This window comes from Hoplias malabaricus, chromosome 3 (assembly GCF_029633855.1).
Source record: "Hoplias malabaricus isolate fHopMal1 chromosome 3, fHopMal1.hap1, whole genome shotgun sequence".
Classification (NCBI taxonomy): domain Eukaryota; kingdom Metazoa; phylum Chordata; class Actinopteri; order Characiformes; family Erythrinidae; genus Hoplias; species Hoplias malabaricus.
This window is the reverse complement of record NC_089802.1, coordinates 56,401,011-56,413,103: the sequence shown is the minus strand read 5'-3', so window position 1 is coordinate 56,413,103 and position 12,093 is coordinate 56,401,011. Positions and strand designations below refer to the sequence as shown.

At 37.2% G+C, this 12,093-nt stretch overlaps 1 protein-coding gene across 7 annotated transcripts in view; it reads left to right on the top strand.

Moving 5' to 3' along the window:
• The window catches only part of mast2 (microtubule associated serine/threonine kinase 2), a 126,032-nt gene that overhangs the window by 62,215 nt on the left and 51,724 nt on the right, over nt 1–12,093 (top strand). For all 7 annotated transcript variants that reach the window (XM_066665282.1, XM_066665287.1, XM_066665284.1 and 4 more), the window contains one exon: nt 8,998–9,029. In XM_066665282.1, coding sequence (XP_066521379.1) covers nt 8,998–9,029 — 32 coding nt within the window. The remainder of the gene's footprint in view (nt 1–8,997; nt 9,030–12,093) is intronic.

Here is a 12,093-nt window from a genome sequence, read left to right as displayed (position 1 = left end):
TACATGTTTTACAAAAAACTGTCCGTCATCACATCAGCGTCAGCATATTTATCGTTTCATTATCTGCATATATTCAGTGTCACTCAGGCATGCAGATTTAATTTGAATGTGTAAATTCTAATTAGGATTAGAATGTTTTCCCCCCACTGATGAACTGCAACTGTGAAGCTAGTATGAATAGGCAGGCTGACTGATCGACTCTGATTAGCTTTTCTGTGTGTGAGAGGTGGAAAAGATTGAAGGAAAGGACGTGAGTGGGCTCTTTTGATGGAAGCCATTCACTGTTAAAATATTATGAATAATTAGTGTTTTCTATTCCAGTTACACAAGGGGAAGAAAAACTAGCATTGCCTGCTAATAGTGCTGATTTAAACCAGTGTGATGGGCAGCTGCAGCATCCTTTGTGTGTGTACATCTGTAGACCTGACCTGTAGATATACCATGGAAATAGCTTTAACGCTTGGCAAGATATATCAGGGTTGGTGCCATGATACAGATTTTCACGTAGTGCAGTAATCACAATTGTTTTAGTAGGGATATGGCAAAATAGACAACACAGAGATATCAAGGAGTCTACAGTGATGTTACTTCAATTCAGCTCTTTTTGGAAATTTGGGTTGCGGTCACCACCAGTGATATACCAGAGACTGCAACTGCACAGGTTAGTGTTTGTTACTAGACGCTTGAATATGATACTTAATATGTTTAGAATATTGTATCATAGTAATGAATTATACCAACAATGGATAGCTGTGTTGCATTTGAATGTGAATGCTTTTTCATCTGTCTTTTATACATCCCAGAGTGTCCTCATTCCATGTCTCTCAGTTGGAATACAGGGGCATACCCCATTTCGGCTCTTTTCCGCCTCATACACTTCCAGCACAGGATCCATTCAATATAAATGAGATTCAGCTTGACTGAGACACAATGTACTCTGATATGCAGCTTGGTTTAGTGCACCCCGTGCTCTAAATGAAACATGACTGCCATTTGAAACTGCAAGTTTTCACATTTCCTTCCTAATGGAGCTCTTTACCAATTTACAGTTTAGAGGGTGCCGAATTTGATTTTCTTGGATTCTAGGAATATCTGTGTATAAAACTAGACGTTAAACAGTTCTCAATTGGCCTTTCCTTCAAGGGCACACAATCAATAGGTCCGCTCTGGTTTTTCTGCAGATTGATTAGTTTTCAATTGTCAGTCATGCCTGTGTTCCAATTCAGTAGCTTTCAATCAGTGTAATGATATCTGCTTAGCCACTGCTGCCTCAATACTGTTATTTTTCTCAGTCTGTGTCCAGTTCACTAATTAATATTGCTCTCCTTCTAACACCACTTTGATCCTTCTACTGTCACCCCACACTGTTTTACTCAGCGTAGCACTTTTTTTAATGGATAGCTGGCAATTAGTCTAGATAGGCTTAGTGCTACACCTCATTGCTCTTTGGGACAGTTAAATAGCCAGTAATCTGGTTTGTCTGTTGTTTAAGAAGCCACCACCACTACTTAATGAAATTTTATTGCCTTCATATATCACATACAGACCCTGCTGAGATTTGATTTTCAACCAGTTCTAGAGAACAAAAAAATTCCTTGATTGCTTTTGTTTTATTAAAATATGTAAGATGTTTACTATTATTATTACTTTAATTAAAAGTAATATATGAATAATGATCATAATTTTGTGTCTGTTCTCAAATTTGATATATTGATCTTGTCATTTATTTCATTGGGTTCTTTTTGGTCCTGTAACACACTTTTGTTTTTGGCAGTCTATGCATATTTCTCAAATGCACAGTAATGCTGGTAACTGCAAAAAAAAAAAATAAAATAAAAAAAAAAGTGATATTTGTTGTGTTATTATTATATTTACTTTCGTTTGCTAATTTACAAACAGTATTCCACCAACTACAACAATGGTTTTATTAGAATTCTTAAATGTTTCCATGAGTATGAGATTTAAACCTTAGGGGAATTGGATGCACTAAACTATTTTTTATTTATTTTAATTATGATTATTATTCATCTTATTCATCATAGCCCAATGTGATCTGAAAAGCTCTTCTTAAAAAAATTATTTAATTAATATAAATTGTGTATATATATATATATATATATATATAACCCTGTTCAAGAAAGCACACAGATGAGGAACTGTGAGAATGTGACACAGCTAGGCAAACTTACATTCTTCTAATACCCAAGAAGACAGTTGTTTTTGAACATAAGTGCAGCATAAACAAATGGCATGTAGTTTGACTGTGGGAAATACTTCACTGGACTGTGCCGAACTTGTGTGGAGGGATATTTAAGTGGCCACTTATTAATGGAGCACTACAAAAATGTAGAGGTATGTAGTTTAGTATAATTTTATTGAATAAAACAATAAGCAATTATGGTGAGCAGCAATGAAATTGACACACAGGTTGAGTTGAGATAAGCCATAGCTGTTGTGCAGAGATTTGAGTGTGATGAGACTATCTGAAATGTCTGGCAGACGTCCCTCATGGCTTGTGGAGTCTGCCGTCATATACCTGATAAAGAACTCAAAAGACACAGGTAGCAAGGCAAGAAGGACGTTAACAGTGTGATCAGTTCCACCCTGTGAAAGGCATTGCATGCATGTTCTATGTTCTGAAAGCTCATTACATTCTGTCCCAGGACATTTTGTTTTCCTCAACAGCTAACAGAACTCTCCACATGCAACTGATTTTAAGGAACTCCCGTTTTAGTGTCTCATCTATGAGAACCACCAATCTTATAATCTTTGGAGACTTAATCGCACTGGAGTCAACCTTGGTAGTCATGAAGCTATTACATGCATACATCTTTTTTTTTTTTAAGAGTACTCACATGCAATTTCTTAGGCATGTTTTCACCTTTAGCTTTAAAGAGCTTTAAAGGTGGTCCTTGTACTCAAATGAGAGGGGATGGTCATGCCTTGTGTGAATTTATGTTGAAACGTATCCCCCCCCCCTTCTTTCTTATCTTTATACAGTATTACCAGTAGCTGTTCTATTTAGAGTCTATGTCATATTGAATGTATTGTAGTTTGTGCATTTTTGTGTGTGTGTATTTATAAAAATCAAAAAGCAAAGCTTATGAATCTTACATATAGAAACACACACAAACACAATTACCAAATTCTATGTCTAGGCATTTTTATTTTTAACTCTAGTAAAACTGAACTTTTATATGCCAAAACCCATAAATCAACATGCAACCCCTTATAAACATTTCTTCTTTAGCTGAAGAAGGAAATGGACCATCCCTTGAGCCCTGTCTAATTGGCTCATTAGCTATTACGTCTGTTAATGAAATAGGCAGGGTGTTGCCGACTGTATGCGAGGGTGGTGGTCTGCTTATATCCCCTTTTCTCCTCCAATCTGTCTTCATATTCTTCTTTCTCTTTCACTACAGCACTCAGTTGTGCACAAGCCACTGTTCTCAAATCAGTTCTTGCTCCAACCCATCCACAGTCCTCTAATTTCTGGTATCCCTAATTAGCTTCTGCCGCACATCCCAAATAAACAGCGTCTGCTGCAATAAATGAGCAATCACTGATTAATCAGTTTGCTACCCTCCGAACAGATCAATACATACTTAAAGATTGTTTATGCGGTTGTCATAACTCCATTTACTAGTACTTGCTAGTAATGGTTATGTTATTCCTGCTACTTTTTATTTGAAATTTATCACTTTAAGAATAAAATGTAAGTCTCTAGTTTTATTACACTGTAGTAATCTAATTTTTTTTAGCGATTTTCCTTTTTTTTTTTTTTTTTTTTTTTTTTTTTTTTTTTTTTTTAAAGCATTTTAGATTTTGTTTGAAAGGTGTTATCTAAATTAATGTGGTTTATGAATGGGAGAACTATACAATGTGTACTTATTGATACTTCATTTTTGCTTGCTGAATAAATGCTAGCTGTATTTCTGCAGCCACTAATCAGTTTTGTGTTGGCAGTTGGCTCTGTTTTTTGTGCCTTTTGTAATTGTGTGCCATGGAGACTAAATGATGAATCTGACAGCTGAAAGGATCTTCAGCTTTCACCTCTTTTTTATGCGCCTTTGCCTTTCTCCCCTATTGTTTTCATAAGGATTAAACGTGTGCATCTGCAGCCTCCTCGGTCGCCATGTCCATTGCTCAGTCAGAGCGAGTGGGGTGGCTGGTCTGCCCTCTGCGTGTGTTGGCACTGCTGCCACCCTGTGTGCTCTATTTCCAGGCTGTCACTCTTGCAGTCTGGCCAGAACCCTTGCTGGACTCCCATGGGGCCAGGGGGCCAAAGCCCAGGGCCAAAGCTGCCAGTCACAGCCTTGCAAAGCACAGTGGCTGCCCTAACCATGTTACCATGCACAATGACTGTCCCTGAGTCATTTGCCTATTTGCCTAAATGAACATTTTCTTACAACTGGCGAGACATGTAGCATTCTTGTCTTAAAGCATGGTACTTGAAAAATGTAAAGTATTCTTTGAAAAAGAATATTCAGGCAGGATTAAACTTTTGCCACATTTTCTCCCAAGAAGTATCCATGGTGATGAAATTGTATCCATGGTGAGTTTGACTTTGGCTTGTTCCACTGAGTCACTGAGCACTGATTCACTGCAAAATTAGCCTGGACTGTTTATGGTAATTAGTAGTTCTAATAGTTCTGTAACTCATGAATATAAGAAGATTGACCGCTGTTAAATGGACATTTGTTGTAAAGGTTCTCTCCTATTTTAGACTGATATAAAAGTAAAACTTTGCATTGGATTAAAATAACTTGGTAAGTTGGGAATATGAATGCATGTTTATATACAATAGTGTTCTAAAAACTTGGGCAGCCAGGAAAATAGTTTAAAACAATTTGTTCTGAGAGTAAAACTGTTTTACACAAATACAGTATATAACATTGGATTAAATATAAATAAATTAGGGCTATCGATAGGTTAATACATTCTAACAAATTAATTGCCCAATTTTCTCTGTGATTAATTTATGATTAATCACATTTTTCCTTGTTAAAATCTATTTAACATATGATCAACACAGTGGGATTTCAGTTGATGTCAGATGATTAAAAAAAAAAAAGTAATCATGTTAATCTCAAAAATATTCTGTGAATAATCATAATCACAAGTTAAAATGCTAGTGCTTTCATGTAATTTGGAAGTGAGATCAATAATTGTGTAGTGAGCAACACATGACAAACTGGCTAGTGGACAAATTTTTGTAGTTGTATTATTACGTCCAAGTCTAGTTTTGATGATTTTTAAAAAAAATTAGAATCTCTTAATTTGCTGAGTAAAAGTTTCTGTTAAAGATTTAGCACACAATGAAGCTCTGACACGCAGACTTTAATGGAGAAAATTAATGTTACTGCATTGCAGCCCTTGCTTTAAACAATAAAACACCCAATATTCCAACTTTTTAAGAGATAATTGGATGGATTAAATGAGGTAGGAGTCTAAACATGGTTTTAGATTTGTGTGTGTGTGTGTGTGTGTGTGTGTGTGTGTGTGTGTGTGTGTGTGTGTCCGTTTGTTGCTATGGTGTTGCTAAGTGAAAGCTATGGTGCCATATTGGGTAACAATAGGAGGTTACCCAATGTAGCACTCTGCCAGACATAGTCATAATTTTTTATTTCTTTTACTCTAATATTCTGTTTAAAAAAAAAAAAACATAAAACAATGCTTACTTATCAGATTATTGTAATTACATAATTTTCTCAGATGTCTAAGACTTGCAAAGTACTATATTGATTGTAGGCCAAGTATTACAACTGACCTTTGCATCAATGTCTACTATACTGATCACTTTTAATTTTCGAATGACTTCCTAACTGTCTCCTGTGCATCCATTTTAGATACATTGTTCTCTGCCCATCCCCTTGATTACATTTCCCTGCACTTTGGCTCCCTGTCATGGTCGATGGACTTGAGGAATATTGATGGGCTCCATTGGGGAGATTGCTTTTGTGCAAGAGCAGGAGGGCCTGCTCCAAACTGTCACTCCAGCTAATTTCATTGCCTAAGCTCTTAGCCCATGGCAATGATGGAAACATGGGTGTGGAGTGTGGATGAGTGTGCATGCGCAACAGCTGCTTCCTTGTTGTTCGTTGGTCTCCACCCATCTGTAGCTTCATAGTATGTCTGAACAGATATCTTTCAGTGTAGATGGTTTTTTTTGTTTTTTTTGTTTTTTTTTTTGTAAATAAAAACTAAAAACTATGCCACTGAGATTTATTTAGCCAGGCACATTGTCCAATTTGCTTCTGCTGCACAGATCTAAAAAAAAAATAAAATAAAACTCGATCTACTGAAGATAAACCATTTCACTTCCTTCGTTACAGTGACTAGTGAGCTTTTAGTGTGAATAGTGTTTTAACTATGAATAGGATTGTTTTCCTTGCAAGATTTGTGAGATTCAGAGTTATGGGCTAGCATAACTTATTTTGCACATTGCATGTAGCTCTAAGCAACTGCTGTTTTCACCTTCAGCTGAAGTTATTTTTTTTCTTCCCCTCTTCCAATATTTCCACACACGTCCTTTCCTCTACATTTCTGCTTTCCCTCATTTATAGATTTACAGGGTGTTGAACAGGGAGGCGGAAGGGCAGAGGAAAGTGATTTGTGATTTGATGATGCTGAGGGAAAGTGATCTTCTAACATAAAAAAAGAAGGGGAATAGCTGCCATAAATACTACCGGCAGCAATATCAGGCCAGTATAGGCTGAGTCACTAATTAAAAAGTAGGCTGTCCTTTTGCTCAGTGTGCACTTTGAAAAGTTGCTGTGTTGGTGCTCTGCAGGCTAACACTAATGATGCTCTTTTCGTTTTTCACTCTTCTGCCTCCTGTATTGTCCAATTTGTTCCCTCTAAATATAAATATTTAATTGAAACATTTGAAAACTGCAAAGCCGTTTGAACATTTGATTACCACAAACATGCCAATAAATTAACCTAGTAATATTTGCTCTCATAGTAATTGATTATCAGAAATATGTTTTTGGATGAGATGCACAACATTGTCCTGCCAAACATACATGCCTACAAACATACACATTTAGCAAATATTCAGGTTAAATATTCTCTGTTTTTCTATGGTGGTTTAGAATCATGGATCAGAAAAACTTTGTATATTTTAATTTATTTCCTGCTCCCATCACACAGTTGGAGCTGGTGTGTTAAAGAATGGAGAGCACAAATTTCTTTAGGACATTGAGCCTCCCGGACCAACGCTTGGAAACACTAAGTCGGACATTCAGAAAGATCTGGGCAGTTACTGAAAACTATTAGAAGTAGGCATGCTGTCACGTTATAAAAAGTGATCATTGCTCAGATTAATAACACTTGTACCAGGGCATGCACCCTGAGTCACCACAAAAATATGCACACCATCTGATAAAATGATATTAAATTAGAATTCCACTTTGTGACACACAACTGTACACATCATTTTCCTCTTGCTGAACTTGAGCAATTTTGGCTCTCAGCTTAAAAAGATGACTGTATTCCATTGCACTTTTATTTTTGATGGCCTTCAGAATAACATCTACTTCATGTAACAGGCAAAATGTATTTGAATACTGCAATAGAGGAAAAGCAAATCATAAAAGCAGTCCTCTGTGTGGTGTTTGTGTTAGCTGATTTTAGTCGGGTGTCAGTTCAAGCGCGACCTCTGTCTTCCCTCCCACACAGTTAATGGATGATGGATGTTATTAACAGATCCTTCAACAGAAACTAATGATTCCTCTTAGTGCTAAAAGCTAATGCTTGTTCCTGATGTGTTGATACACTCTCCTCCCCGTAATAAAGATTGAAAGAGAAATAAAATAAATAAATAAATAATAAAACCCTGTTACCATGTGCAATGTGACCCTTGGCATAACAAGAGTTGTTGTCTCACTTTTCCAGATTAAGGCTCTGGAACCTCCTTTCAGATATCTTTGGCAAATATGTCTTGTTTTCATTTTAACTATAGGGCAGAGTAGTCATAATAATTAATCAGTTGCGTTTTTACAGTGCAGTGACAGCTTTATTGTTTAACATGCCTTACTTTACAGACTGTTAATAGTCATATATACAGTTTCTGTGTGAATCCTCCCATGAATATTTACAGTGGAGCATTTCCGCTCCCTACAGACAGAGACAGATGGAGTGGTGTTTTTTCAGTTTGTCCTCTCTACCCTGTTAGTCGGGTGGGCCTGGTGTTATTTGGCCATTTCTTTCAGCCTTGGAAGAAAGTGTTTTCATGTGTGTTTGTGTGCAAGTTTGAACGAGCATCTGTGAGACTATATTTTCTGTCAGTTTGTGCCCCACCCCCTTCTGTTAGAAGAGTTTGCTATGAGCAGTTCTTTATTATTCCTTAATCAAGCATTTTTACTAGTTCACTTGTGTTTTTTTTCTCCTCCATATTTTCACTTTTAGTTTTCTTGTAGCCCAAGCAATTGCAAACACTGATGTCTCATTTATTCCACAATGTGATGTTTAACCAGTTTAACTAGTAGTTGAGAATAGACTCCTGTGGTACATGCCTGCCACCCAGTGGCAACATTTTACAATAGTCTGGGAAATGTTTTTCATTCAGCAACACACTTCAGTGTACTGCACTGTGCGTTTTCTTGCATTAATTGCGGTTATGTAAAATGGTAGACGTCCGACTTTTATGCATTTTAAATGCTATTTAAATTGTATCTATTACTATTTAAAATGTATAACTTTTTGTGGCAGATATTTGTTACAGTTTAAACCACTTTCAATTAATTTGTTCACATCTTAATAACTGAACTGTACAGATGTTATTTATTTTAAAATCCTATTAACAAGTCATTACACTTTAATCTGAATGGAAATATATTTCTGTTTCAGCTTCTTTAACATTTTGCAGTTTGTCAGTGGCACAATTAGAAAGTACATTATCAGATTGTAGCCTAATATTTGGTCTGTTAAAGCTTTGCTAAAATAGTACCTTTATTTTTAACCACAACATTGTTCTCAATTTCTGTTTTGCAGAAGGAGCTGAGCCTTCCCAGAAGAGGCAGTTTGTAAGTAATTGCTTTCTTACCAATCATTCTTGTTCTTTTCATACATTCTTAACTTATTACAGAATAAATAAAAATCCACTCTGTTATGTGCATACACAACCCAAAGCAGCTTAAAATCAGTTTTTGTGAGTTCTGTTACTGAGAACAGCCTTTTATTTCACTACAGTTTCAGTTTGACTAGGCAGGATTATCATTTTTACCTAACCATGTTGAGGAAAGTTTTTGACTGATATACATGTGTGAATAATAAGCAATGGACAGGGCTTTTTTGTTGTTTATTTATTTAAACTGCACATATAAAAATTATTTGATTTCAGTGAAAAGAATCGTTCCGCTGATACTGAAAGCATATGTATTGTCCTTGTTCTCAGTGCTCAAATGTGGTGTACAGTAGCATGAGGAAATCAAGCAAGTCTGTACTAGGACTGTCCCGAATACCATTTTTAGTGCTTCTGAGCTTTGTCCGGGATAATCCGTGAATATTCGAATTCTCTAGGCTGCTCTAGGTTTGAGCGGAGGTGCTCTAATTTCAGGCACAAAGCTGACAAAATGAACCGTGGCGTCAACAAAGTGTTTGTTGCAAGTGTGTTGTTTTACAATGTTAGGCTGTTTTTTATATGACTGAGTTTTAGACTTCATTTGCACAAAGACTTTTATGTTGATGAGACTGAATATGGGTTGAGTGGGTAGAGCACTGTTTGTTTTTACTCCTCAAGCCTGAATGTGGTGGAGCGTTGCCTTTATTGATAACCACACTTAATATAACTGAATATCTAAATCTCAAATTAGAAACCGAAAACATATCCAACTAACACACATCTGAATACCCAAATACTTGGAGCCAGCCCTATTGTTCAGGAAGTCAGCGCTCAGTGCCCGCTTTAAAATTAAGGCTGCACTGCGGCTCCCAGCATGTCTCCGTTCACTGAGTCGTTCTCTAACTTGAGCATACATGGTGTGTACACGCCACAGAGTATACACGAATAAACCAGAGCTTCGTGGAGGTGTTCTGATTTGAGGTGTAAAGCTGATAAAATGGACTCTCTTTGCCATTCATTCATTGTAATTAGGTTGCTGTAGTGTGTTAAGCTTCGTTGAAAGGCTTTGTTGAAGACTTTTATGTTGACAATGCTGAATACATGTGGAGTGGAGGGTTGCCTTTATCACCACGTTTATACAAAAAAAGGAATATCTGAATGTCAAAATTATAAACCGAATTCCTACCCAACGTATGAATTTCTGAATAGCTGAATGTTTGGGCCAGCCTTAGTCTGTACACAATTACAGAGAAGGTGAATGACAATCATGTTGAGGGCTTCTGAGATAGTGAGTCAAATTTTGGTATTTGGTCATTATAGATATGACACTTTTATATAGCTGTCTATCTCTTGGTTTAAACAAAAACAGGTTCTTATGTAGGGTATGTTAAATATCTGTTCAGAGTGTTTGCTTTATACACACTTCCTTGATGCTTTTGAAAAACACTTTTTAATATCCCTTCATCTCTACAGAATTCAGTTAATTGTCATTCTCATAGATACACCAAGTATTTTACAGTTGCTTTGAACATGGTTCGGTCACCTAGAACAAAGAACTGGAACTGTCAGTTTTGATGGGTTGAGTCCATAATTTACTTCTTGCAAATTAAAGACTAATCACAATCAGTAATGGTCGGAGGATTTGCCAGAGTTTGCTATATTTGTCTAATTTCTCACAGAAGAACATGAGAAAAAATGTTAGTGTCAGAGGAGAACAGCCAGCTGAGTTGATTAGTGAATGTCCTTACTTGATTAAGCTAACTTTCTCAGTTCAGAAAAAAATATTTACTGGATTTATCCTTAGAGTGGTACCTAATCACACATTGATGTTTGAAGTACTGATGCACAAAGCAAGAGCTACAGGGGCTAGAGGTCAGAGGTGAGTAGGCTACAAGCTATAGCACACAGGATGTATGCTCCAACAGCTGAGTATCTCTGCCTCCACAGCCCTGTTTTAACACACTCTGCTGCCCTATTTTTAACCTGCTTGCCACCACCAAACACATTTTGCACCCTTAAGAGGAAAGCAGCATCTCTACATATGAATATGCTTCATGGTGGAAAGCTTATGTTACTATGTACATGTGTGCTTACAGGTGATATCTAGGTATGCATGTCAGTTCTTATGATAATGTGCTGTGCTGGTTCCTTGATGTGCATACATGCATATGTATTTGAACAACATTCTGCTGTTCTCAGAGTGACATGAAATGTCTCTTTGGCTGCTGGAGGGGGCACTGCAGGAGTTCACTGAGTGTACTGCACCCAACTAAACCCACAAAGCTGCAGGCTTGGATTAAAGACTTAATCAAATCAAGCCTACTATTCTACCTCAGTGTCTGTCAGTGAACACCCCCCCCCCTCCCCGCACACACACACACATTTGTTTTTCTCTGATACAGTGTAATAGATCATGTGTCTGAGTAATTGCATTATGTGGTCCTGTAGAAGATACGTCAGTGTTGTAATCAGACTGTCTTATCAGTGGTCATGTTGGGGCTTTTTGTTGATCCTGGCTATTGTCAGACTCCTGGCACATTTCCACCAGCTTATGCTGGGAACAGTGGAAAGGACATTGATGTTCTTTTGGTTCTGGGTACAGTGAGTGGACAGAGATTGATACTGTGAGTCGTGGACGACAGCTGCACCCCCACCCCCACCTCTAGGGTCTAGTGATAACATGAGAATGCCCTGTTCCCAGTAGTTGGTGAGGAGCAGCAAGAGACAGAGGCGGAGGAAAGCAATGAAAACATTCAGGCAGTGCTCTTACTCTTTCACTCTTCATCTTATCTGGAGCTCAGTCTCTAAACTTCTCACAAATTGGTTAAGAGAAATTGGTAGAACTATCAACTAGAACTATGAACTAGCAAGGGCCTGTGGGTGGGCTTGCTCTGATATTGTCGCTTGACTACTACCTATGGATGTAACATCTGGTCAGGCCTCAGGTCCAACTAGCTGCTGTTTCAAGTTAAGTTAAATTTCTTTTACTTGTTGAACTTCCTTTTAAAACATATGGACTAGACCTT